Genomic DNA, 26,672 nt, shown 5'->3' with positions numbered 1-26,672 from the left:
TCCTGGCCCCTCTATCTTTTCTTCAGTCTTCTATCTTATTAATATGCCTTCACAGGCCAACACAACTTTGTAACTCAACCAGAAGGCTGTGATGGAGAATTAAAGAGTGCCTGATAATCATCAGTAAAAGCTATGCCAGATGTGAGAACAAATGTTATTTATTTCAGCTGTATCTCTCTGACATTGAAATTGTACTGGAAGTCAAACAAACATATTACATTTGTCATCTCTGCAATTCCTTCCTTCCTCACATGCTGACCTCTACCTATCTGCAAACACAGAATGGTCGTAGCTGATGAGCAGTATGGAAACATTAAATTAACAATTTTTTATGGCAAAGAAACCACAAAACCCCCTATATTTCATACCACTTAGACTGCCAAAATTGAGTTTCTAATTCTAAAATACTAATTCTCTCTTTGCTAATTCTAAAAGACACTATGCAGCTTCAGAAAAGCAGTGTAAGAAGAACAACTTTTATCAGAAGTTCTACTTAATTCTGTATGTTCTAGCGGTTCTGTTCTTGTCAACTTTTAAAATAAACTATTTTAAAACATTATTTAAGAATGTATTCCTATTGAATTAAGCAAATGGTAACCAGATAAAATCATAGACAGGCCACTCATGAATACCTAGAAGTGGTAGAAATAAAAAATATGTATTGTTAACATATCACTAATACAAGCTTATTTTATTCTACTAATGTCTAGGCTTTTTTGAGTTTTTAGTATTCATTTAATCTGTGATTACAAAATCTTAAAGACAAGAAGCTTTTTTTTATATTTTTCTGTAAAATATAACTTAAATATGTATTAAAATATCACATACTGCAGGTAACTACACTCTTCTAAGTGGAAGCAAAGTGAAGATTTCTACTGAACATCCTTCTCTATCCCCATTTTCTTACATTAGCAATTTTGTTATTTCAATATTGGATTTTGTGCCTAAATCACATAGCATTCCCAAACAGCTACCTTTATATCAAAATACTGCTCTAGCATGAGTCCAGTTAGATATATGTTTGAGAAAAGCTACTTTTTTCTCATTATTTAAACACTTCTCAAATGCAGAAGAAACCAATAAAATAAAAACTTTTAAAAGCTAAGACAAGCTCAGTTTCCTGACAAAAGTCCTGCAAGCACTGACAAACAGATGGACAATGACAATTCATATCTGTGGCAGCTGATGCCACTGCTCTTCCTCACTCCTTGTCACGATGCACTCGCAGCTCAAGCACACTTGTGTCAATGAGGAGACTCTGTTATCTGCCAAAAGCAGCAGTGAGGGATTCACTTGGTTTGGGACGCTGCACTGAAGCAAAACATTTAGAGAGCATCTGTCCTTCTCCTTGTACCAGCTGTGGCATGGGGCTGGCAGCTGTCACCAGAGAGATGGTAACAACCTGCTGCATGGGACCAAAGGAGAACAGTGAGAGTGAAAAGTTACAGCTGTTCTCACATAACTGGTTTCCTCTGTGATGCCCTTATCCAACCTGTGGCTTGAAGTAGTGTGAGCTTTGTAAGAAAAAATAAGCTTTTCCTTTGGGGAAGCTTTTCATACAGTCTAAGCAATGTTCCTTTCTGGATGAAAGGCTGGTAAATGGTCACGTAGACCTGGGACTCTTTCATGCTTTTCACATACAAATTAAGCAGCTGCCAAGTAGCTGTAGGTTCAAATGGCTTGCTCTTTGTGGGGATCTAACTGGAGCATTTCAGAAAAACTGGGTGTGTATTTGGAGGGTGAAGTCTAGTCAGGATCTTGAAACACATGTTCTTGAAAAAACAACAGAATCTCTTTTATCTCTAAACTTTGGAGTGTCAGGCCAGGCGGTTGCTAAGAGGACTCCAACCATGTGGAGTCCCAGTTCTAGTACTAACACTGCATGGCCACTGCTGACATCTCTCTCAAATCCTACCTGGTAGGGAATGTGACAGAGCATATAGGAAGCAAAAATTATGATGGTGGCCAGTTGGTACATTTTGGCTGTCTCTGTCCAAGTCCAGAAAAGAAAGCTGGATAGACACCTACTGTCAAACACACGATCAAGTAAAGGTGCACCATGGGAAAATCCCAAAACACACACACTTCCAGCAGAAGAGCATCTAGTACCCTCTTTTCTTTCACTAAGAACACAAAACTAAACAGTAATAGTGCAAGTACCCTCAGCTGCCTTGGGCTCTAAGGTATTGAAGACTAACAAACTGTGGATATAAAGAAGGTAGTCTACTGTTGATTATAGTCCCAGCAGAAGAGGACAGGTATTTCCCAGGGGACTGCTGTCTGACTGTGTGGTCTGTGGCTCTGAAAGCTATATAGATGAGGAATCTGTAAGCAGCATGGTCATCTAGCAAAAGACAGTGACAGCAACTGTCTGAAGTTGTAAACATGCTACCACAAATAACACAGTTCTTGAAAGTGGTTAGTGACTCCTTTTAAATCAGCAAACTCATTAGTGTAAAAAAAAAAAAAAAGGAATGTTTTGAGCTTTATAAAATAGATATTCCAAAACTAACATGTTCTGAAATTTAAAAGCTTTTACATAAGCAAGGAAAGAAGAGACTCCAATAAAACGATGAGACAGCCTGCAATGCAGGAAAAATAAATAGCATGCAGCTGAAGAGAAAGAGAAGAAAAGCTTTGCCTTATACGACCACTTCTGGAGGAACTGAAAAGCAGTGACATACTCTGTTCTCTTCTATCACCATATCTGTGGTACAGAGCAGGGGAACAACTGAAGATAAACTAAGGTTTGTATTCAGCAGTATCCTACTGCGCTGGCTCAATACAGAACCAGTGTGTCAACAGACACACAAATTACTTGAAAAACAACAAATGCATCCGAGTGCAATATTTCCTAATACAGTCTTGGCTAACCTGCAGCCTGCAGACTAAGACTGTGGTACAAAAGAAATACAAAAACTCTGCCAAGCTGTAACACTTCTCTGAAGAAAAATGGGAATTACTGTTCGTGTAGTAAATGCTAAGATATATTTCCTCAATTTTTCCCCGTCAGAATACTCCCTTGGCTTCCTGCAATGTCTAACTTTGGACTTCCTGAGGCAGATGTCTCATCTTTGCACATGACAGCCCTCGATCAATGTTTTCTTCCATCAGTCTGTCTGGTCCCTTTTTGAACTCAAATAAAATATGTGACTGCAGTGTTTTGCAGCAAGAAGTTGCACAGAATAACTACCCATGGTGTCTGGAGCCATTTTTGTTCACTTGTGACACCTGTTAGTTTCATCTGAAGTCCCTTGCTTCTTGTACCAGAAAAGAGTGAACACAGTGACTCCCTATTTACCCTGCCCAAAGTACTTGTGATTTTACAGAGCTTGCATCAAATCCCCTTCCTTCAAGTTATCTTGTCTCTTCTCCTGTGAACAGTCAGATAAAAGCTGTTCACCACTTCATTCAAACTCTAAAAGAAGGAAAGAATGCAAGTATAAATAAAGAATGGGAATCAGCTGTGTTTGTGCTGTGTGGCAGAAGATAACAGGGTGTTTCTATACACACGAGATCAACAGCACACTGATCTACGTTTCCTACCATATTAGCATAAAGGTTCTCTACACTAGGATCTTGCCACATAACTGACAAATTTGGATAACTTTGCTCCAAGACACTAAATAAGGAAAAACTAGATCTCAATGGGTTGGAAAAATGGACTCACATGAACCTCATGAAGTTCAGCCAGCCAAATGCAGAACTGAGCTAGAATAACCCCACACAATAGTGGAGGCTGGGCATGACCTGTTTAGAAAGCAGATTGGCAAAAATTTCTGGGCTCTGGTAGACGGGTTAAAGATGAGCTAATAGAGTTACTTCATAGCCAAACATGTATGGGACTGTGTTTTAAAAGAATTCTTTCCCCTCCATTCGGTACTGAGATCACGCCTGGAATTCTGTACCAAGTTTTGGGTTTCCCAGTAGAAGAAAGATACTTGGCATACTGGAACAAGCCCAGCAGACTGCCACCAAGAATGTGGAAGGAGCTTGCAGCACATGTTACCAGAGGAGAGGCAGAGGGAACTGAGATGGTTCAGACTGAGAGATGTTACTGCTATCTCCAACTGCCTAATGGGGAGGGATACAGAAAAGATGGGAACACCCAGTAACAGGCAAAAGTTGCATCAAGGACCAAATAAACATTAAGAAGCATTTTTTCATCATGTGGTTAGTCAGACATTAGGAAAGGTTCCAGGAAAGCTTTTGATATATCTGTCCTTAGAGATACTCCAAACTTGATTTGACACAGCCATGCTGAAATTGGTACTTCTAGGGCAGGACAACATAATCCCCAGTGGCTCCTTTCAACCTGCATTCTTTTACGACTAGCAAATTGGTCCAAGTAATACAGGAAAGCAACATGGAACTCAATGGCCTTGCAGTAAAACTAGCAAACTACATAACTTTAAAATCTTCTGGTCTTGTCCTCTACTTATGCCCTTAGCAAAATGCTCTCATTAGCAACCTCCTAAAATACAAGAAAGGTCAAGGCATGGCATAGATTTCTTTTCACAAAACTGCATTCATTTTTCCTCACTGCAAAAGTATGAATTTCTCCTCTTCCTCTTTTGTTTTCCTCAGTTGTGACAGATGTTGTGCAAAGAGCTAAACTAAAAAAAGAAAGTTTTGCACCTGTTGGAAGGCAGCAACATTGCGGTTATCCTATCCCCTCCAGAAAAGTATGCATTGTCTTATACCATGCAAAAGGAGAGCTGTGGTCCTCCCGCTAATCAGCTAAGCATAGCAATTTCATCCTTCCTGTGGCACATAACTTTCAAGGGAAGTTGTGGTTAGTTTAACTCCAAGGCAGCCTACTTTAAATATAGAGATGCTGATTATTCTCAACTCACCAGCCTCAAGAGCAGCCACATAGTGTTTTATTGGTAGCTACTAAGTACTAGATATCTTAGTATCACAACTCTGAAGTTGGACAGTCACAGCAACTCTGTCTAGAAGTAACAATGACAGATCATTGTCCCCAGTGGGACAGGGAGAGATGAAGCTCCCCAGCTAGCTGCATGTGTGAGGCATTTTTAACAAAAAGGGACAACTGAAGATTCCTCACAAGTTATCAGACTATAAAGACAACTCTGAGTCAATTCCTTATTTTTGTCTTTCAAAAAAATCAATACATTGTATTCTCAATGCCAGCTATTTGAAACAGCCTGAACACCCACCAGAACCTTACTTCATTCACTCAGATGGGGGCAAACCAACTCTTTTAAATTTGCAAGGAGTAGCTACCATGATAATCAAGTCATCTTAAATTACTGACATAATAGATTACATTGTATTAATATAATTAAGCAAAGGTGTTTCACATTTCAACTCCTTTTAAGCCAAAAGCTAGAACAGAAGCTTTGAAACTAACATAATACCAGCACCAGAACTAATGACTACAAACACCAGGGGTGACTGCAAGACAAGCAGCTCACAACTCCAGGTACAGCCAGGGCACCTCTGCCCCTCCTTGCTGTTCTCCTGCACCATTTCAGCTGTTCAGCCAGCATCCAAATCCCAGGCCCTTGGCCATACCCAAGAGCACAGGGAGAGCTGCCCACAGCTGGCAAACGTAGAGGCCAAGCTCATGGCTGAGAGCAACCAGCTGAGGATAACTGCAGATGGAGAGCCCAGAGTCAGGGAAATGCCTCCTCATGTCTGAACTGGTTTTGCTGCCTCTACAAAATGTCTCTCTACATTTCCTCCACTGCATGAGGAAGCTGAACTTGGAAAAATTAATTCCTCTGGCTACAGCCCTGCCTTCCTAATAGTGTGGCTGCTGGTGGTATGGAGGCACTTAACTGTACAGCTCAGCATCTCTATTGAAGCAGTGAAGCACAACTGCCATCACAATCCCCTTGCAGCGCTTCTTGTGCTGCAGCTTGCAAATTTCTGCTGAAATTCCGTGATTAATGATCAGATTTGTAATTTTAAAATGCCCACAAAAAATTTTTTTGGAACAGAAATTAATAAAGATTTAGTGCCATAAGTACTATTTTATTATAGTATTTTAACTACACATGAAGTCTCATTTTTATATGGTCCAGATAAGGTCTTCGTAACACAAAAAAAAAAGGAAAAAAATTCTCAGAAATCTGATTCTAATGCTCAAGAAGTACCACTTTCTAGTCCCAAACAAAAACAGGAAACATGTGTGCCTCACTGGCCACAGACCCACGAGCAGAAAAACATTTTACTACTTGCTTTTCACAATGTTACTCAACTTTGTGAACACGTCAAAAAAGGTCTAAGCAACTAAGAACCATGACTTATACTCCATTTCATCTGATGATATAACACAACTGCTCACAGCAGGATTCCTCCATACACCAGATGCTGACAGCACTGGCCTGGGAAGAATGCCAAGTTGTACCAGCAAGACACACCAAGAATTGCAGAGCACCTCAGAACTATAAAGAAAATTTTATTTTAGTTAAGCAACCTTTGCTTAAACAGCAGTACTTCTTCAGTTGATAAGAAAACATAAAATCAGCTGTATTTTGAATGAAAATGTTGGCAGTTGCAGAAATAACCTTATAAATAATGATTTACCTACTGTACCAGACAGCAGTGGATGACTATTTTGTGAAGAGGCAGTGACCACATAACTACTAGTTGAGGTGCAGGCTTCTGTATCATGCATACTACATGATCACTACTTAATCAAGACACACCTAATCAATGGTATAATTAATCGCTATATACACAGTCAATCCATAATTACCCAATGTGCACTCAATGCACATTGGGTAAATGTGTATAATGCAATGTCTCATTCATATGAATTATTATCTGCAACAGTTTTGTGACTGCAGCTTTATTAATGATACGAGTGCATATTGCCCAGGGGGGTCTTGAAAGCCATGTCCTTACTCCCTGCTGGGTTCTGCCAGTGACTGATCAGTACTGTGAGAAGACCCTGAAGGAATACAAGTGATGTCAGAGCTGGTGAACCTCACCACAGATGGGATCTGCACTGCTCCTGACCCGAGGTCCAGGCAGTGCTGTAACATCTCGTTGTTCCAAGCATTGGAAAAGATGTAGGATTTCAAAACTTGCTATTGCCTTTTCTAGGCTATTAATGAACAGTGATCTGCCTTGCAAGTGTTTGTGCCTTTCTTACAGGGATTCAGTCCTTTCCTTGGTGCAAAAGACCTCCTTGGTCTTTTATTTATCACCTTTCCAACTGCAAATACCAGGAGGATAAGGGATGAGTTGTAATTCCTTTTCTCCAAGAAGTATTCTACGAAATCAAAAAGACCAAAGCCACTGTCATGGGTTGGTGTTTTCCTGAGAAAACTCATCTCCTTGTCAACCTATGACAGCCACTAAGTTAAAAAAACTTAAATAAATTAATTTTTGTTATGAGCAAAATGAAAAAACACACTAATGATACAGCTTTGTGGGGAATAAAAAAGGAATAAAAACATAAGCAAATTACTAGTCATGGCAAACCAGTGAGTGATCTTAAAATCTGTGAGAGAATCAAGCAGTGCTCTCTCTGAGAAAAAATGTAATCAAGCAGTGGTTGAAAGAAAACAAGGAATTATAATATGAATTTGAAAAAAATCCCATATTTTATGGTCTAGGGATGGTAAAAAACACACAAAAATGAAACCACCAATTAAAGTTACATGAACTTAGGAAAAAATGGCTGAAATTTTTTGTGATTCCTGTGCCTCATATGTAAGAGCTTAAATATTGGTGTAATAAATTCACAAACACATCAGAAGCTAAATAAACTTGTGTTTTATTTGTTCAAAACAAACTAGTGAAATAAAAAGCTCCCTAAATATAAAAATTTAGATTTTACCATTTGAGAACTCTTATCTGTGCTTCCCAAAAAACCCCACTTGCTGGTCTTTGGTAACCACACCAAGCAAATGAAATACTGTGGGCAACATCACAATTTGCTCTCCCCACTTGGTTTCAGTTTTAAGCTTTTAATACTTTTCAATAAGCAAAGATTGCCAGCAGAGTGGTTAAAATTCTCTTCAAATTAATGTTTTCCACTCTTAATATCTACCTTCCTCTTACAAAAACTGTTTCTATAGAGAAACAATTTCTGACTAAAATGTCAGGTTTTTTCTTTTAAGTATATTATTACAGAAAAAAGTCTGCTTTTATTTTTTTCAAGTTTTGTTGAAATACAAATATAGCAATTTATCTTTTCCCTTCTTTTAAATTTTTTTTAAGTTTTTTAGTAAGTTCATAATGTTGGGACATGATGCAACTCTCAGTAGCAGCATTCCCCCCTCCAGCCAACTCAACCCAAACTTCATTACCATTTCTGCTTGCTCACATATAACAAGAAAAAATCGAAACCACCTCACCAAAGCACATTTCTTTCTAATTTGCTACCCTAATTTTAACAGACAAATACTAAATTTCTCAGATAATGCAATATCTCATCATAATATGCCTTTTGTGGAGTTTCTTCATAACAACTGCTGCTTCTAATAGCACTTGTTTAAAATTATCCAGTGCAGAAATCCAATTACAGCTCATTTATCTTCAAAAAGAGTTAAGACAGATGGCATTATTTAGCCAGGTTGGCAGAGACACATGTAATGTTTACCTCCATAAGCTGCTCACAGAGTACTGACCACAGAGATTAATCTTACTGCAGGGCAGACCAGTTTCCAATTGGTATAATTAGTTCTCAGATATCTAACCATGCTTGGTACTTTCCACCTAACAAAGGCAACTAAACAGTAAGTTTGAAAGTGATGAGTGCCTGCAACTACAATTGCCACTCAATACTCTGAATTTTAAAAGCACAGGTCATTTCAGGGAAGCCTTTCAAAGATGTATCATCTTGTTTCCAGACATAATCAATCATTGGTATTTTTTTTTTTTTTACTTTTTGCCAAATTACCTCCCACTGCTTTCATCCTCTAAATACTACTGTTACTGAACATGACAGTGCCTATCTGAGAGGTACAATAGCAGATAGACTTCACGTCCCAACTGCAAGGCAGAGTTAAGTATCCTAATTAATGCGGAAACAGAGCATTGCCACATTTCAAGATCACCCTCAAAATCTTCAGCAAATCTTGACACCACTTAAAAAACAGCTGATATGTTGAATGGCACAACTTTGTATAGGCCAGAGCTTTTGGATGATAATGACTCCTCTCATAATCACTAAAATCAGGGCTTGTGACACCACAGAGAACCCTAGGTCAGAGGTTTCTCTGCCTCATCTACCCTCATCCTCCTCAGGGGTTACAGACTCTGCAGCAATGCATGCCTTAACATCAGGCACCCGAAGCTGGGCTGATGTAATCGACTGTGAATCTTGTGGTACAAAGCAATGGAAAGAGAAAGTCTTGTTCTATCTCCCAGCTGCATGTTTCCATCACTTTCCTTGCTCTGGTGTTGGTATGCATCCATCCCAGAAATGAGCAGGTTTAAAAATTTAGGCTGACGGGAAATGATCCCTGACAAAACATAAGCATATATACGTTTTATTTTCAAACATTATCTCCTGATAACCACTGCCTGTAAGAAGTCAGATGACTCGTGCTGCAAGTGGTCGACAGAAAAGTACAGGTGAGAGCCAACTGGTTGCTCTGTAAGCAGCAGCCTACATTTCAACCAGCTCAGCCCTGCTACAAAACTGCACCTTCAGCAGGAGAAACCAAGCCACGTGTGCTTGTTCTTGCTGCCTCCTGTGCAAGGCACTGGCAGAGGAGTGGAGAACGTGGCTGGGAACCATGAATGGTTTGAATGAGTTCCACTCTTTCCATTAGTTGAAGGCAAGTCAGAGCCCTCAGTTCAGGGGCCTCAGACTCCCTTACACTGACCAAGTGTCACTTTGCAATTGATATGGGTATTTTTTTGTCTACCATTGCTCTGTCTCTTCTGCCCCATATGTTAAGATCTTCCTATTTCCCTCAAGAGTCTAAATTAAATATGTTTGGTCTCATTTTCTGATCCTGTTCCCTTACTTTTTCAGCTCTTTTCACAGTCAGTCCTATATTAAGCAGAAATTACTTTAAATGAGTCCCTGCTATACATATTTGGTGCAAGATTTTTTTTTTTTTTTTTTTTTTTTTTTTGGATGGGATTAGTCTGGAAGTGCATTACTTAAGCACTTAAGGACAAAGACATTTCAACTTAATGCCAGAAAGGTGGGACTCCTGACTGTCTACTCCCCTTGTTGGATAAACATGGTGTGGAAGGAGTGAAACACACCCTAATTTTTCCATTTGCTTATCTCAAACTTCCGATACACAGAAGGAATTCAGAAGATCTGAAGATAGAGATATGCAGACGGATAGTACAACCCTGTCTGCAGTTATAAACACAAATCCTTTTTTTCCTTTGAATGAATATTTGCAGGAGCATTCACTGGGACTAGTGCAAATACTCACTACTTTTAACCTCAGCCCCAAAAAAAAGCTGAAGGAATGTAGTGATCCCACTGTGCAGCCCCAGCCTTGTGTTTGCCCCGAGCTCCCTTGTCACCTCACAGTCTGCTGTTTTCTATGACAGTCAGTACAGAGACAGTTATTGCACGGAAGAAGCACAAAACATTCCTGAACAACCTTTAGAAATATAAAAAGAAAAAAGTGCTTGATGTCCAGGAGGTAAAGAAATGCCCCAGTTCTAAAAAAAGAAGGGTTTAAATGAAACACCAGCAGGTTGATTTTCTGACAAGTGATACAGAAATGTGGGATGAATTCTGAGGAGAATCTTTAAAAAGAAAAGAGGAAAAGTACAGGATGTTCTACTGTTTCAGCCACACAGGCTTCAATCTTCTTTCAAATGACCAAAACACTATCAAAAGGTGAAAAAAGCTGGTGACCACAGGCTCAAAGAGCTGTGGTGTGAGGAAAGAATGCATCAAACGAACATCTTACTAAGAAAAAGGATCATTAAGTGAAGGCAAAACAAACAAAACCACCTCTCATCAAGCCCTTGCTAAAACCCCTGGTGAAAAGAAATAGAAAAGCTCTCCACAGAAAGGCACAGAGATTAATGCTGAGTATCCCTTTATGGAATCAATTTTATTAAGTGTACAAGACAGAGAAATAAAATGTTAAAAAAAACTGAACAAAATTTTTTAAACTGAGAAATGCATTTTGTCTCATACCAATGGGAAATCAGCTCATTTACGAACTGCAAAGGAGTAAGTGCTTCTTCTTGACTGTTTCTCACTTAAGGACTTAGTGGATATGCTTTACCAAACCCAAAAGCTATTCCCAGGCCAGAAAAAAAATGACAAAAAGCAAAGAAGTAGATGTGGTGTAACTGCCTTGTTAGCTGAGACAGTCCTGAACAAAAGCTCCCTCTCAGATGGAATGCTGTCATCACGGCTAACTCATCTACATCCTGACCAATCTCTGTATTGTCAGAAAACTGGAAAAGGTGCCCACATATCTGACTGGTTCCAGAACAGAGGAAAACATTTTTAAAACAGCTCTGAGAAACTGTCTCAGATTTCCTGCTCATGACACACCCAACTGAAGCACCTGAAGTCCCACTTCATAATTTGTCAATACATAAAGTCAGTTCCACCAAATGATCAGTATCCCCAGCCAAAGCAGGAGAGTGATGTGTCACCCTTCACGCCTGTGTAACACACCATGGGACTGTCGGCTTTAAGCTGTACCTGGATGGACGAAGGGACCACCCAGCCAAAGGTGCTGTCTAGCTGATACACAGATAGGCAAATTAAAGACACAAGGTCTCTGTTCCTCAAAATATGACAGAGGAGGTGCCTGATTTAGGCCACAGAAATGTGTGACTACACACCTGGTAAGGATGACAATAGGCTAAAATCCCATGGCCACTGGTTTTACCACCACTGTAAACCCTCTCTCTCTCAAACTATGCCCGTGTGCAAGGCAAGCAATGAGCAAAGCACCACGTGTGGACATGCTGCCACGGGGCTCACTGAAGGCACTCACATACAGAAGGATGTGAGGCTTCACACCCCAGCCTGCCCTCCAGGCCTGGACAGGGATAGCCTGGAAGCAAACTCCTGTTTCTATGGCAGACAGCCAAGCCTTTTATAATCTTTCTGAATCTAAAAGATAGCTGTCTAGCAGATCTTAAGTATCTTGACACTTACTCTGGTAAACTGCCATTTGTGAGGCACTCTACTGAATCAAGAAGAGAGGGCAACCTCATTTAAGATAAGCACCTACTTCAAGAGGCCCTTCAGACACATATAACCTCAAAAGTGGAACCTTATACTGGGAATGATTCAGCTTGTAATGGAGATTAGCTTTTAACTCTAATATATATATGCTTTTATTCTGCAAACTTCTTGCCTTAGAGAAAACATATTTGGTAAGCAGTGATCCAAGACCCTGGCATGTTATACACCTGAATTTCAAGGGTTATGATTTCAGTGACTTGCTTTTCAACATTATTAGTTTCACAGCTATTCTTACTTCACCTAAGAAATATTTTCAAAACATGTAGATGCTACCTGAACTTACAGCTCCCATAACTTCACCTGTTTAATATTTCCTGGAGTAAAGGAAGTGCAGAAAACCACATGGGTAGCATCAGTCTCCCAGAATCCTTTGCATGGACAAGTCTGGCTACATAACAACTGCCTGTGCTGGGGAGGGAGAGGTAGGGAGAGGTGGGCACCACACATGAATGAGAGCTGTAGCCTTTCCTACCATCTCCTAATGTCTGATCCTCCACTGCACTATGAGCTCCAACATTTCAGCTCAGAAACCCTGCTTCTCTCTACTCTACTGATCCCACAAATGGCCCAGATCACCCAATCCACACCTCAGTATGTGATGGGATGAAGAGGGTCTTCACTCCCAGCTCCCATCCGATACAAGCATTAAATGATCTTATCAGGATCTGTATTTAGTGTAATGCTGGGGCAGAGTGGAGCCAAAGTGGAGCAATTAATGTTGACCTATGTGGCAAAGCACACAAGCTATTTTTGCCTCATTTACTATGACCTATTTTCATGGTAGAGACAATAAGTTGAAGCTAAATAGAGAATGTGACTCATATATCCCCTGTTCAATATTTTAAGTGTAATTGTGTAGAACAGTTGACTTATTGGCTACTCCTCAGTCCTCTTCTACAGTAAATATTGTGCTATTTTTTAGCTGAGCCATTTTTGTAATTACTTTTGTATTCTTGGTTAAAAAATCACATTTCTTCTAACCGCATTATGATGAGGATATTATAACAGACATCATAACATATCTTCAAAGGCTGAAGACTAGTAAAGGGAGGTTTTAATGTTTATCTTATTCACACAGTTTGGCTTACTTCACAATACTTGAACATTAAAATGCTTCCCACCATTTTAGGGCTTTTTGGTCAAGAGACCATTCACACCTCCTTGTGATTCATGGCTGTAGTTTGACTTTTTCAATGAGTAAGTACTGTAAGGCACAAATTGCTAGCAGGAAACCCTTTAGCTTGTTCATGATAAAACAGAAACAAAATAGAAAACTGTAGCAGAGAAGTGATTTCTTTGCAAAACAAACTTCCCCATTAAGACCCTCTTATAACCCTTTTACTCAACTACAGACCAAGGTATTTGAAGCAAAGTGATGACTAAACAAAAGGAGAGTATTCAGTAAGCATAAAATAAAAGCAAAGAGGAAATTTTAAAAGATCTTGTTACTTATACCGAAAGTCTTCAAGGTCATTTAACTCTGAAAAAGAGACATTTTTATTTCTGAATTTTTTAGTGAAACAACTGCAGTACTTTTTTTACTAACTGTACACAATAATTTCTGTTTCATGTACATTTGTTTTTTAAAGTCTCAGTCATACAACGGTACCTTCTCAGATACCACTGAACTTACTGAATCAATTTCTGTTCATTACTTTGGTAAATCAAGAGGGGTTTCTTTAAAGCATCAGTCACTGCAAGACCCCCTTTGTGAATTTACTTCATTAACCTCCTCATCTGTCCTAGGAGAGCAATCATAGCACCACACTATTTTGCAAAAGGCTACAACAGGCAGAGCATCTCCTCACACTAACAATGTCTTCAACTGCTCTGAAGAATTATACATTCATTTTTCTTCCTTCTTCCTCCACTGCAATCAAATAATTAACTGCCCTACAAATACAGGGAGAGGGAAGAGATTCGAAGAACTTCACTAGAATGTAAGCAGTTAATTCTGTGATGGAGAAGGATATCATTTACATGAAAGGATATCAGATCCTTAAAACAAAATGTAGCAATCTATGCTCGTAGCAGAACTAGACAGGAGACAACTGATGTTTCTAGGATGCAATGACTCCTTTAAGCTTGTTTCCCTTCAGATCAAATGACAGAGGGCACTGCAGTGAGCCAATTTGCAAACAATAGCTGAAATGATAACTTGTACAGAATTGTTTGGCACAGACCTCTACAATTAGATGCAGGATTTCCTTTAAAATTCCAAAGGGACTTCCACATCCCTGTCTTTCTTTACTACGGCTGAACATGACGAACAAACAAGGTGTTCCTAACTCAGGAAAGAGGAAGAGAAGAGAGGGGAAAAAACCCCCAAGCTGCCAGTAAAGGCAGAAAGAAAGCTTGATCATGCCCACGTGGACCGAAAATAACCTTCAAGGGCCAACTGCTAAGCTAAAAAGGAGGCCCCTATTCCCACATAGGAAAGAAAGCATTGTTTATTCTCATGAAATAATTTAATCAAAAACTTTCATAACAGTCCTTCTGAAAAAATGGAATGCTGTGCAAAGAAACTCGTTGCTATTGTGTCTTATTTTAATAAAGACATATCAGACAAATACAACAACAAAATCAGAAAGAGGGTAGCTTTAAAAACACAGAATTGCTTAATTTGTATTATTAGTTTATATCCCTGTGCTATATGACAAAGCCAAAAGAAGAATGGCACATGTTTCCAGTCTTTCTTCTCTTCCTCCACTAGGTGTCTTCTAATTCTTCAATTTTTCAGGGTAAACTCAGACTATGCATAGTAAGAAAGTCTTTGCTTACAACTCATTCTCAGAATTGTATTTTAATGTACAGAATAATTAAACAGAAATGCAAAGGGAAGACCTGTATGAAATGTAACTATTTGAGCAAAAACAGAATTTGAAGTTCCACAATTATGGGAACAATCACAGCTTCCATGTCACATGGTATGTCCCTTTCATAGGGAAGACAAAGTGGCTTTCATTCTTTATAATCAGTTTTCCTGAAAAACTGGCTAAGTAGTGGAGTTGTATAAAGGAATCAATCCATCAGCCATTTCTGCAGTTCCAAAGATGAGTTGCTATGCTTGCTAAAGATCCGCAGATGGCAGCATTGATGCAGTAATTAGTCCTCACCACAGCAGAGGTCAAAACCATTTCACCCAATCGTTTCTTATTTGAGGCTAAACCCCATTTTCCAGAGTCAGAAATTTTAGCACCAGGCAGTACAAGCACCGGGCCAGGAACTGTCAGGCAGTTAAAGAGAAGTCAGATCCAGGATCACTACTACAAGACATTGTGTCAATCACTCATTCAATAACTGTGACAGGTTAGGCCCCATTACCTTGGAAATAAACTACAATATCCAGACAGTAATGAATGCTGTGAACCACGGGCTGCTGGTACAGTTCTTATGGTTACCTCCATATGCTGCCAAATTTGAAAGAAGAAGGAATACAGAGATGTCCAACATCCTGCCACCTTTACTGCCCTTTCTTCTCTCACTGTTCCTTCTTCAAAACAAGCTTTGCATTCCCTCTCATTTCTGCTATTTGGGTAAAAGATATTAATTTGGTGGCCTCAATTATCAGACAGCACATGGCTCAGTTACAAGCAAATGAAGGCAATGTCCCAGATGTTCTAAGACTAAAATAAAAAAGCACTGACAGGCAGTATGATTTGGAGGCAAAGGATGAAAGTGGCAGAGAATAAAGAACACACAAGTCCCAGTTCAGTTTCACTGCTCCAACCTATCTTGAAACCACTTTCACCAACACAATCTCTACATAAGGAAAACAGCTGCTTAAATTATTGAACTTCAGATTTATGCCCTGACTTACTCTCCTAGGCCTCTTGTCATAATAAACCTCAGGATTTTCAGCCCCTTCCCTTTAATGTGCACATGTGTGTGTGTGTGTGTGTATAAAACAGACAGAGTTTTTGTAGCTGAACAGTTGGCTGGGAAATACAGAGTCCTCTGACTGGACCTAGCTCCATACTTGAAAATACAGTGACTCTGAAATCACCTGCTTGCAGCCAGCTCTGCTGTCCACCACAGCCAGCTCAAAGCACAAGCTGGCCTTGTCCTGATGCTCTGGTGCACTGAGCACTCACACTCAGCAGCTCTTTCACTTCCATCCAAGGACAATGCTGAGCCTACACAGCAAGCAAACTGGCTCAGCAGAGCTCCTAACCAACCAGATCCACTGCTGTGCAGCAGGCACCAGGCTGCTTTGTCCCAGTCTTGATTATGTCAGCCCCTTTTATCATCCTGATGCTCCTCTCGTGTCACCTCAACTCCACCACAGCACACCAAGCTTCACAACCCCAACACACTGCTGCTTGTTCATCTCTGCCAGGGACAGGTGGTGCAGGCAGAACAGCATTAGAAGACTGTCACTTCTGCAAAGCAAGCTACCTGCCAGGGCTGGGCAACACACTGTAAGGCACCCTTGAATGTGAAGTTATTCCAATTCACGTAGCCCACTCTCACTGCAGGTACTTTTGCTGAAACCCTTCCCTGGTCTGCTAAAGCCTATGTAGCAATTTTTAATTGTTCAATTTCTGATAACATCTACTTGGGCTAGTTACTGACAGAGCTTGTCCAAACTCCTGAACTCTGGAGGAGTCAGAACAACTCTCCCTACTCCTGCACTTGACTTCATCAAAGGAATCTAGTACATTCAGCTCCAAATAAAGACATTTCTTTTGAAACACTAACTCTATTCCTGGGAGGCATATCAAGTTTCAGAACAATACTTCTTATGCACCTGAGACCTTTAAGAGCAGTTTTATAGTAAAAACATCACATACCACATACTTAGGAAAGAGTATTGGGAAAAAACTCTCCTAGACACTTCCAAACTGGAACTAACTAGTTCCTGACAATGCAGGTTTAAAAAAAGAAAATAAAAAAGTTGAGCATTCATGCAGGTTTTAAAAAACTATGAAACATCTGTCATGAGAATTATGCACTTTTTGAATTAGGAAAGCTGCTTCCCAAAAAACAGAACACAGGAATTTGTCAAAGGCAACGTAGGCTCATCAACAAGCATGGAGCTTTGTTGGTATTTGCCATGAGCTAATATTAGACTATGGACACTGAGACTGCTGGTGTGTATAAGACCGCTGTCTCCAGTCCACTACCCACTGTCACAAACATCTCAGAGATTCAGCTTTCATTTTCATTAATTTTTCAAGTATTTCAAAGGCTGACTGACAGTGATAAACAGATGAACTACAGGCCAGATGTATATTTTTAGGCTATTTAGTGACACAGGGTATGTCCTGGCTGTACGAGAGGTGGTGCAGGGGGGTGGAGGGAAGGGAGGAGGGGTAGGAAAAAAACCCAGATGAACCCAGGAGAAATGTGGAATGTTGATTTTTTTTTTAAGGGAAAAACCAAGATCTCCTTCCTCAAGCCATACCATGTACTAACAAAAAAGGGAAGAGAAAACAAACTGTGACAGTAAATAAGACACATCAGGTACAGCTAACTAGGCTGCTGTTTTCTTAAGCTGCTCCCTTTTCCATTCCTTCAGCTCTGCTGCAACTGCATTTACACCCTCTCACACAGACAAGTGGGAGAGGAGGGACAGCTATGCCATGACACAGCCTCTGAGCAACACAAGCAAAACTGGAAACAACTGCAATAACTTTATGCATTCAGTGCCAACTTTCAACCAGCAGTTTATTCTTCAGTATTCACTATGGTGAACACAGTATGGGAATAAAAAATGAAGCCAGTTTTCATCAAGGTTGAGAACAGTAACCCAAAAGTGCATGTGAACTCACCCACAACAGCAAGCCGGTAAGTTAACAAACTGACATGGGAGAGTTGCTTCCTGCACCACTGGTGCAGTGAACCATGCAAGAAGCTTCAGTTCTTTCTTTTCAGTAGATCCCAACGGTGGAAAGATTGAAAGGAGAAGAAGAACATGAGCTCAAGCCAACTCCTTACCAAACTGAGGCAGAGGGTAATCCTTCTGTCCCACTGTGTGCAGAACTTCTCTGTATCAGCTGGACAAAGCTTACATTACACAGTAAGTGAACAGGAAAAACAGACTTTTCTGTACCATGACTAAACCACTGAAAGACCCAGAAGTACATTAATTCTGCAAAAGCAACAGCATGAAGGCAATCTATTCAGTCCTGCACTTTGAGGTTGTTGCAAGTGATCAAACTCATTTCTTCTGAGGCTTACTGCCAGTTAGTGAAGACACCAAAACAGACCACATGCACTCTGCCTTATCCCCAGACAGGAAGTACATTGGCTTAGCTTTTAACTACTTAAAACCAGCTTTAGCACAACATAATGCAATGACAATTACCTTGTCTACTGCTTAAACTTCAGGATAGCAAAAGAAGACCCAGATGGAATTGAGAATTTAATCAGCAGAAGCTAGAGTAGAGGAAGTACTCACCCATCTGTGGGAAACCAATGCAAGGCACTCATTTCTAGCTGATAAAACAGCAAAGGAAATAAAAATAGAGCCAGGTGCTTCCTACAGCAGAAACCAAAGTAACAGGGGAATGCGGCATTGCAGAGCAGCCCACTGCCTCTCACAAACCACAGGCAGTGCAACTTTTGACTTGGGTGTTCACCTCCAAATGCTTATCACCCTGCAGCTGCAGTCAGCTGAGCACCTAGACAAGGACCTAGCAACTGCTTGTACTGCAAACACCTCTTTTCAGCCTCCTGCTGCCAAACAGAGCTACCTCTCCACTCCTGGGGGAAGACCTGCCAGCCTACAAGCAGCAGAGAGATTTGGCTGCCTCTTCTTCACCAGGAAGGCTGTGAAAAGCCTGAGTGAAAGCAGAACACACACTGACATGCTGCAGCAAACCACATGGATGGCTAACCTGCCAGCAAACTCAACTGGGCTGCTGTCAGCCACCTGTGTAAACTGTGGGATTTGATTCCAGCTGCCCTCGCAAGGCATGACTTCCCTTGCAGGGTTAGAACATCAGCCACCCTCCAGAAAAAATGACACAGCTACAAGAGGTCATACTTTCCACCCTCTCCCAAGCAGACAACAAGCCAAGAGGCAACTCACAGCATATAGGTTCTCTGATCCCAAACTTAACATCTGCCTGCTTTCCAATAAACCCAGAATCACTTTTGTACTTCCTCTTTTGCTAAGGGAGGCACTAGCTGTCCACTTGCCTGTTTTGGCATAAACATAAATGCCATAAATGCCATAAATGCATTAACTGTATTCACAGTGCAGTTCAGCTTGGAAGGTGCCCCACACTTCTGTATTTTTTCCCAAAATAAAGTAGTCTTGCCTAGGAGAGTTCAAAAGAACAGTTCTCTTCCAGAAGATATACATATGGCACTGAATTTCACTGAACTGTTGAAATCAGTGCTTTGTTTTACTGAAGCGTGCTGTGGAGTTGCTTTTCTAATGATAAAGCCAGTGAAGAGTTTTCAGCACTGGTTAGTCCTTTTAAGATACTCCTTAGTCCTAAAATATTAAGCACTTTTAAATAGATTTATATTTCTCTAGGGTGATCTGGGTAGGACTTGCAGCTCACTGCATTTAAAAGGCCTTTGGAATGATCATAAAAAACCAAGTTGCATATCAGTTCACCGGAACAGAAAAAAAACCCTAAATATTTAAAGGTAATCTACACACTAAAAATCATATCCAGGTCCCTCCCTCTAATTACTTTAACCATCACACTGACCTATGCAGACACCTACATGCTAACACAAACCCATTCAGCTGAGATAAATTACATGACTCCAGTAGAGAGGGGCTTCTTTTCTCAGAAGTTATCTTGAGCACTAAGTGAGGATCACCTACCTGCATTAGTTTTATAGTCAGTGAAGAAAGATGTTCCCACAAACAAACCTGATTCTGGCTATTTCTGAACTGCAGGACTTTGTTGCTTCTGGCACCAAGTGCACATCCTGGCAAATTCTTGACAACATGTCAGGAGGAGACCCCGATTCATCACAGAGCTCTCTGCTACCACCTCCCAGAGCTGCCAGCCAGAGACCTGAAGCAGGAAGCACTCTACAGAGAACACAGAATGAGCTCCTTCTCTGAACTGCCTTTCTAAATGGTGGATCTTTTCTCAAGTTGAGAAAGAGGAAACATAGGAAGTTAGCCTTCTTTATCCATAATCATTTGTGAATACTCCCATCCCACCTAAGATGTCTGTTGCAGTGACACAGCTGAGAGATTTTACTCAATTTTAACACAGGCTAAAACCTCTTTTCATACAGCATTTTTCAGCAAAGCTCTTGAATAAGCATGTTAGTAATTTAGACAGCAAATAACATATAGAAATATTGCTGTTGTGTTAATAAAATGTTGTAAAGACAGGCATAAACAAAGCTGTGTATTCAAGAGAATCAAACTTCTCATTTCAAATGCAGTGACTTTCTGTCACTTTCAGACTGACTACTATCCAAGGCAATATAAATAAAATGGGGATTTCCACAAAAAATCCACTAGATTATAGTCTACTAAAAATACATTTACACTGTGCTTATTAGAAACTTTTGCATAACCAAGATGTGTATTCTTGCAGATACCTTTCTATAGAAACTTTAACGTAAAATATGTTTTCATTATAACACAAACATTTAAAAATTGAAAATATATGTAGTACAACAGTCCATTCTGACCACACTGGAAATAATACAAAAGTTTGACTGATGAAAGGTAACAGAATACTAGTTCACAGACACCACACCTATGTGAAATAGTAACTTTTCAGTATGACCAATAAAAGAGCTCAAAACTAGTGAGATTACGTCATTGTTTCCTGCCTGAGAAGAGCAGCTATTTTAGCTACGTGAAGCTGAGCAAAGAAGAGGAAGTCTAAACCTTCTACAGATTTGAGGCCATGAAAGAAGCATCTCTGAAGAAATTTTGTAGAGCACAAAAGGTGAGTAACTTTCCCTTATGTTGTGTTAACAAAGTAACTTGGATGCTCATATATGTTGCTAAGAGATTTTGTTCAGAAGCAGAACACGGGCATTAATTCTAGAACTAATGAAAGGATATTTAATTTTTAATGGACTTTCAAAATATCAGCAGCATTCTATAAACAACATTTAAAGAAAAATGACTGCATATGTAAAAGCATAGTACCATAAATACTGTTGTTTAGAATTTTAACAAATTTTTTTAAACTATGCAATAAATGAAAACATTGGTAAGTACATTTATCACTAAAAGAATAATGTTTGTTTTCATGAAACAAAAACCAGGAGATCATGTTACTTGGTGTCTCTGTGCTTCACTGAAAGCCATGTTGTCCTTAGGGAAATGCAAGCAAATATAAGGGACAGACAAAGTAAAAAGGGGGATTGGGATGAGAGATACACACGTGGCCTTTTAAATGGAGTCACTGTTACCTAACTCGCATTAAGAATCCAGAGGAAAAGATTTAATTGTGCTTTTGCTGTGAACATCTTGTTCTCGTACAGGGCACATGCCTGGCCTTCACAATTCACATTAGATATTCAGAATGTCAGTTATCATTAAAAAACTAAAAGATTGATAAAACATACAGACAAACAACAGAGGAATCATTCAGAATTAACACGTTGCTGGAAGACTTGTCTTCCAGCAACCAGTGACTCCAATGGCTCTTCAGCAAGTGCTTTAATCAATATAAGTAAGTAAATGTTCCCATTATGAAAAATGGCAACTAGGGCAAAACCATCCACCCAGAGGCACCCAAAAGATCTGCCTGGGCTGACCTGGGAGATATCAACCTGAACTCCATGCAGACAAGTGCCAATGAAAAAGCAAAATATCTCCAATTGTGTATAAATGCAGAAATGTAACACCTGCTTTTTAAAAACCTCAATATTTCTTATCTAAATAAATGTAACATTTTAGGCTCTTAAAAATTAACTGGCATGCATTTAAACTCACGAAGTTGGGAAACGGTCTCCACCAACCAACCAAAAAAAATTAGAAAAAAAAAAAAAACCTTTCTGTTACAGCAGGTCAGTTCTTTGATAATCTCAAAACTGTCACAAACTTGGAATAACCAGCAAACAAGGCATGAAAAGAAGATCACACCAGATTCAGCTTCCTCTCTTCCCATCAACATCAGGCTACTGGTTATTTTGAAAACCAGAAATAATTACAGTCACTGCAAGTCCGAAGGAGACAAGAGCAAAACCAAAACTAAGACCACGATGTTTCTTAATATTCAAGTGAATTATTCTACCTGTCTTATACATTACTACTCAATTCAGCTGCCAAATCACTCAGGATATTGGTAGTTCTGAACTGTCAAACACAATCACTAGCAAGAGAGAAATAACAGAACAAAAGAGAAAAAAAGCCCACTTACAATGTGCAAGGGCAGGGGGGAGGTGTATATTAAGTAACATTTGGACAATTTTGTGCAACAGTAGTGAAAGTGGAACAGTGTGCCAGATAATATTTGAGCTATGCTGCTAGTACATGCACAACATTTTTTAGCATATGCCATCTAACTTTCAACAAGGTTTGCTAGCATTCTTTAATTATTTTTCTTATTTTTAGAGTTCTTCATGCAATGAGGAATTTGAGAGGCATTTATACAGACACCCTCCAAACCTCTTTTTTGTATTACATACATGGCTTTTCCCATACAAAACATAAATTCTGTTGCATGTTCTAATGTCCTCATCTGAGCGCAAAACACACCTCTTTTGTTTTGTACAGCTGAAAAAAAGACCTTGAAGTTAAGGGTTAAGTATTTCTATGCATAACTTGAACGTATCTGTAAACTGGAGAACTGTAAGAAAATTAGAAGCCCAAACTTTATATTTCATGGCAGAAATTAACCTACACAAAGATTTAACAGGTCATATTTAAGTTAGTTACTCCATGGTACTCTTCTCAAAAGCAGCTGGTATTTGCCAGTGTCAAACCAGGGTGCCAGGTTAATAAAAATGGTTAAATCCCCTATGCATTCCTGTAGCACAGAGAAAGTACTTGGTAACATTACAGAGAAAGAATTAACCAGATGGGCAGTAACAATAAACCTGGTTTTTAATGCGTTCTTCACTTCTGGTGATAAAACACACAGGAACTATGCACCCTTCTGCCCTTGAGAACCGTTCTGGTGCCTAGCAGATACTGTAGAACTTCCTTGACTGTTTGTCACAAGTGGGAAGATCAGACAAACAACTAACTTGTTCCTCCTCCTCCTCTTCACAAAGCTGCCACAGGACTGGGTAAAAGGCCAGACAAGAGGAACCCTCCCACATAAAGTCATGAAACTGTGACCACACCAAAAGCCAGGAAAGTGCTGGGGGTGAGGGTTAAACAAAGCACTCATGCAAACACCAGGTAAGGTCTGCCATCCTCATGGGCTCCAGAGAAAACCAGGGATCCTCTCCTTCAGCTCTCATCACCTCAGCCTGCACAGTGGCATTTCAGATGTCCAACTCCTATGACCAAGAAGCTGGATGAAGGAACATAGCTGTGCTCTGGGGTAGCTGGCTACCAGACAGCAACCTTTCCCCCCAAATTAACAGTGTTCCCACATGACCTGTGCTGCTTCCCTCCTTTTTACTTTTTTAAACAGGAAGTCTATTAATCTATTCATTTTATTTGTATGTTGGGTGGGTGATTCTGATGCCCTAGGATTAAATACTGTATTAGAAGCTATGCAGATACTCAAAGAGTTTTTTAAGTGTCTTTAATAAGCAAGCAACTGCTCTTTTGGGAGTTAAGTAGGTCCTACACAGATAAAAGGCAAAGTCAATACTCTTTGCATATCCAAATGTCACTACATGCCATGCTGACTTGTTTCTATTAATAACTAGTTTTAGTCAAGATTTTTTTTAACAGAGACAACTTGAAGAAATATTTCCTTTAGAAAGTAGCTGTCATAGCTCAAATACAACTATTTCAATCTAATTATCAGCTACTGATGCACACTTGAAATGCCAGTCTTGACTTTTTGATTCCTTATATTAAAAGGCCCTGTAAGTAATTAAAATATTTTATTAAAACATGCTTATAAATACTATTTTCACAAGTCTGACAATACATATGTTTCCCTCAGAGGATGATAATGTATTTGCAGTCAGAAAAAGCAACAAAACTAGCACATTTCAGAGCTAAACAATAGTTTCATCACTAAACACCATCCTAAAACAATCTTCCTCTTTGTTTTTAAATAGAGATTTTATCTGACTAACTTCCCATGTTTTATCTAATTTTAGGGGATTTATGGAGTGCAACAACTACTCTTAAGTTTAATTAAACTATGACACCAGAAAATTCCCACACAGAAGAATACAGGATTGCATCACTGGTCTTCTACAGCTTTGTGTTCACAGTGGGATTGTTGGTGAATGCCACTGCACTATGGGTGTTCAGCTGCACTACCAAGAAGAGAACAACTATAACTGTATATATGATGAATGTTGCATTACTTGACCTGTTTTTTATATTTTCCTTGCCTTTTCGGATAATCTACCACGGGACAGTAACATGGCCTTTTGGAGATACATTCTGCCGGATCCTCGGGGCTTTCACTGTGTTTTATCCAGCCATTGCTCTGTGGCTGCTTGCTTTTATCAGTGTAGACAGATTTATGGCTATTGTCCAGCCCAAACATGTCAAAGAACTAAAAAATACAAAAAAAGCTGTGCTGGCTTGCACTGGAATCTGGATAATGACCCTCTCAACAACATCCCCATTGGTGTTTTTACGGTCTGATCCAGATCAAGCCTCAAATTTCACCACCTGCATGAAAATGCTAGATATCATCCACTTAAAGGAAGTAAATACACTGAATTTTTGTCGCTTGATTTTTTTCTTTTTGATCCCCTTGTTTATCATGATGGGGTGTTACCTAGTCATTATTTATAATTTTATTCATGGCAAGACTTCCAAACTGAAGCCAAAGGCCAAGGAGAGATCCATAAGAATTATAGTTACTCTCATTGCCCAGGTACTCATCTGCTTTGTACCCTTCCACATTTGCTTTGCCTTCCTGATGTTGCAAGATGAAAATACAAGTTACAATCCCTGGGCAGCCTTTACCACCTTTCTCATGAATCTCAGTACATGCTTGGATGTTATACTGTACTACATTGTTTCCAAACAATTCCAGGCAAGAGTCATCAGTGTAATCCTTTATCGCAATTACCTTCGAAGCGTGCGCAGGAAAAGTTTTCGAACTGGAAGTGTAAGATCGCTCAATAATATGAACAGTGAAATGATATAAAAAGAGAAAAAACATCAGGGGACTTTTACAATGAAAACAAGGGATTCTTTTTCCAAATTCTAGCACTTGACTACAAGGAAGGATGTTCTATAACCAAAGGTAACAGATCTATTTGTTGCATTGTAAATATGACAGAAGCAGAATAATAATTACACTTCTTTTTATTTGCTCAACATCATTTGTTGTTGCACCTGAAATGAACTAAAACCTAGCGTCAGTGTTAAACTTTCCAATGCTTTTATCACCTCAAATGACTGTGAATATTGTCAGATGTGAAAGTGACTATTAATATAATATTATTAATAAACAACACTGAAGAATTATGATGCAATGCATGTATGAATTTTTTATATTTGCATAATCTGATGCTCCTGAAACTACTGTACATCCCACATTTCTAAAATGAATTTCATTCTCTCAATATCAAATTCATTATGACTTAATTAGAAGGCATATGTAGGTAAAATTCATATTTTACTTAATCAAAAACTTCTTTGATGCAGATTTCTTTGTAATTGACTACATTCTGAAGTCATAAAAATATCATCTAAGAGTAAAATGGTCAAACTGTTCATTACCTACCTGTGGGTATGATGTGCTCATTTATGACGCCTTACTTTTCCACAAAGTATCTTTTTTACATATAAGAAAATATTAATTTCTCCAGACACATTAGCAGCCTATGTGCTGGCAACAAACTCTAGGTAACAAACATGAGTAACTGCAGTAGCTACTCAAGCTTTTAGCTTCTTTTGAATACTCAAACACTACAAAAAATGTATTTTTATAATATCAAACACGTGTTTTCTGTCCCTTATAAATCAGTCTTTAGATACTTTCAAAAGATGCTCTGGAAAAACAGAAATTAAAAAAAGGTCTAATATGGTGTTTAATATTAACAATCTTACTCCAAAAGCTTTTATTATTACTTCAGAGTGTGAAACACATGGAAACTGAAGTCTGTGTGATCTCACCTGCCAGAAGCTTAACCATAAAGGGTTGCAAGCTCTGTGGGTCTATTGTAATATGCAGATCTTTTATTAAGTGCAGAAATCTCAAACATAGGCTATGTAAAACTGAACCACTGAACACCTTAAAGCTGGAAGAACTTCAGCTGCAAGCACAAAATGGAGTAACAAGCTCTGGCTCTCAATTTTTGGAAAACAGACAAAAAACCAATGCGAAATGCGTATGAATTTAAAAGTGAACATAAAGCACATGACTTACAGCTCTGTTGCCTTTCTAATTTAAGACAGAAATCAGCACAACCTGATTCCAGTTTTTACAAATTGAATGGATCCCAAAATTTA

The 26,672-nt window shown here is 39.3% G+C and overlaps 2 protein-coding genes across 9 annotated transcripts in view; one reads left to right on the top strand and one right to left on the bottom strand.

The window, feature by feature from the left end:
* UBAC2 (UBA domain containing 2) overlaps positions 1-26,672 on the bottom strand; it is an 86,318-nt gene that overhangs the window by 45,312 nt on the left and 14,334 nt on the right. The window lies entirely within an intron of this gene.
* On the top strand, positions 20,786-26,008 carry GPR18 (G protein-coupled receptor 18). 5 transcript variants are annotated; one of them, XM_068182515.1, is made up of 4 exons: positions 20,786-21,060; positions 21,605-21,795; positions 23,342-23,471; positions 24,353-26,008. In XM_068182515.1, exon 4 carries the CDS (start codon positions 24,397-24,399, stop codon positions 25,360-25,362), a length of 966 nt encoding a protein of 321 aa, XP_068038616.1. In that variant the 5' UTR covers positions 20,786-21,060; positions 21,605-21,795; positions 23,342-23,471; positions 24,353-24,396; the 3' UTR covers positions 25,363-26,008. The 5 variants fall into 5 exon arrangements, with proteins under 5 accessions (XP_068038616.1, XP_068038617.1, XP_068038613.1 ...); XM_068182516.1 differs by lacking the exon at positions 21,605-21,795 and having other exon boundaries at positions 23,342-23,436; XM_068182512.1 differs by lacking the exon at positions 21,605-21,795.

This window comes from Anomalospiza imberbis, chromosome 2 (genome assembly GCF_031753505.1).
Source record: "Anomalospiza imberbis isolate Cuckoo-Finch-1a 21T00152 chromosome 2, ASM3175350v1, whole genome shotgun sequence".
NCBI classification, from domain to species: Eukaryota; Metazoa; Chordata; class Aves; order Passeriformes; family Viduidae; genus Anomalospiza; species Anomalospiza imberbis.
Note: the sequence above shows the minus strand (reverse complement) of the source record. Positions and strands in the feature narration are given on the sequence as shown.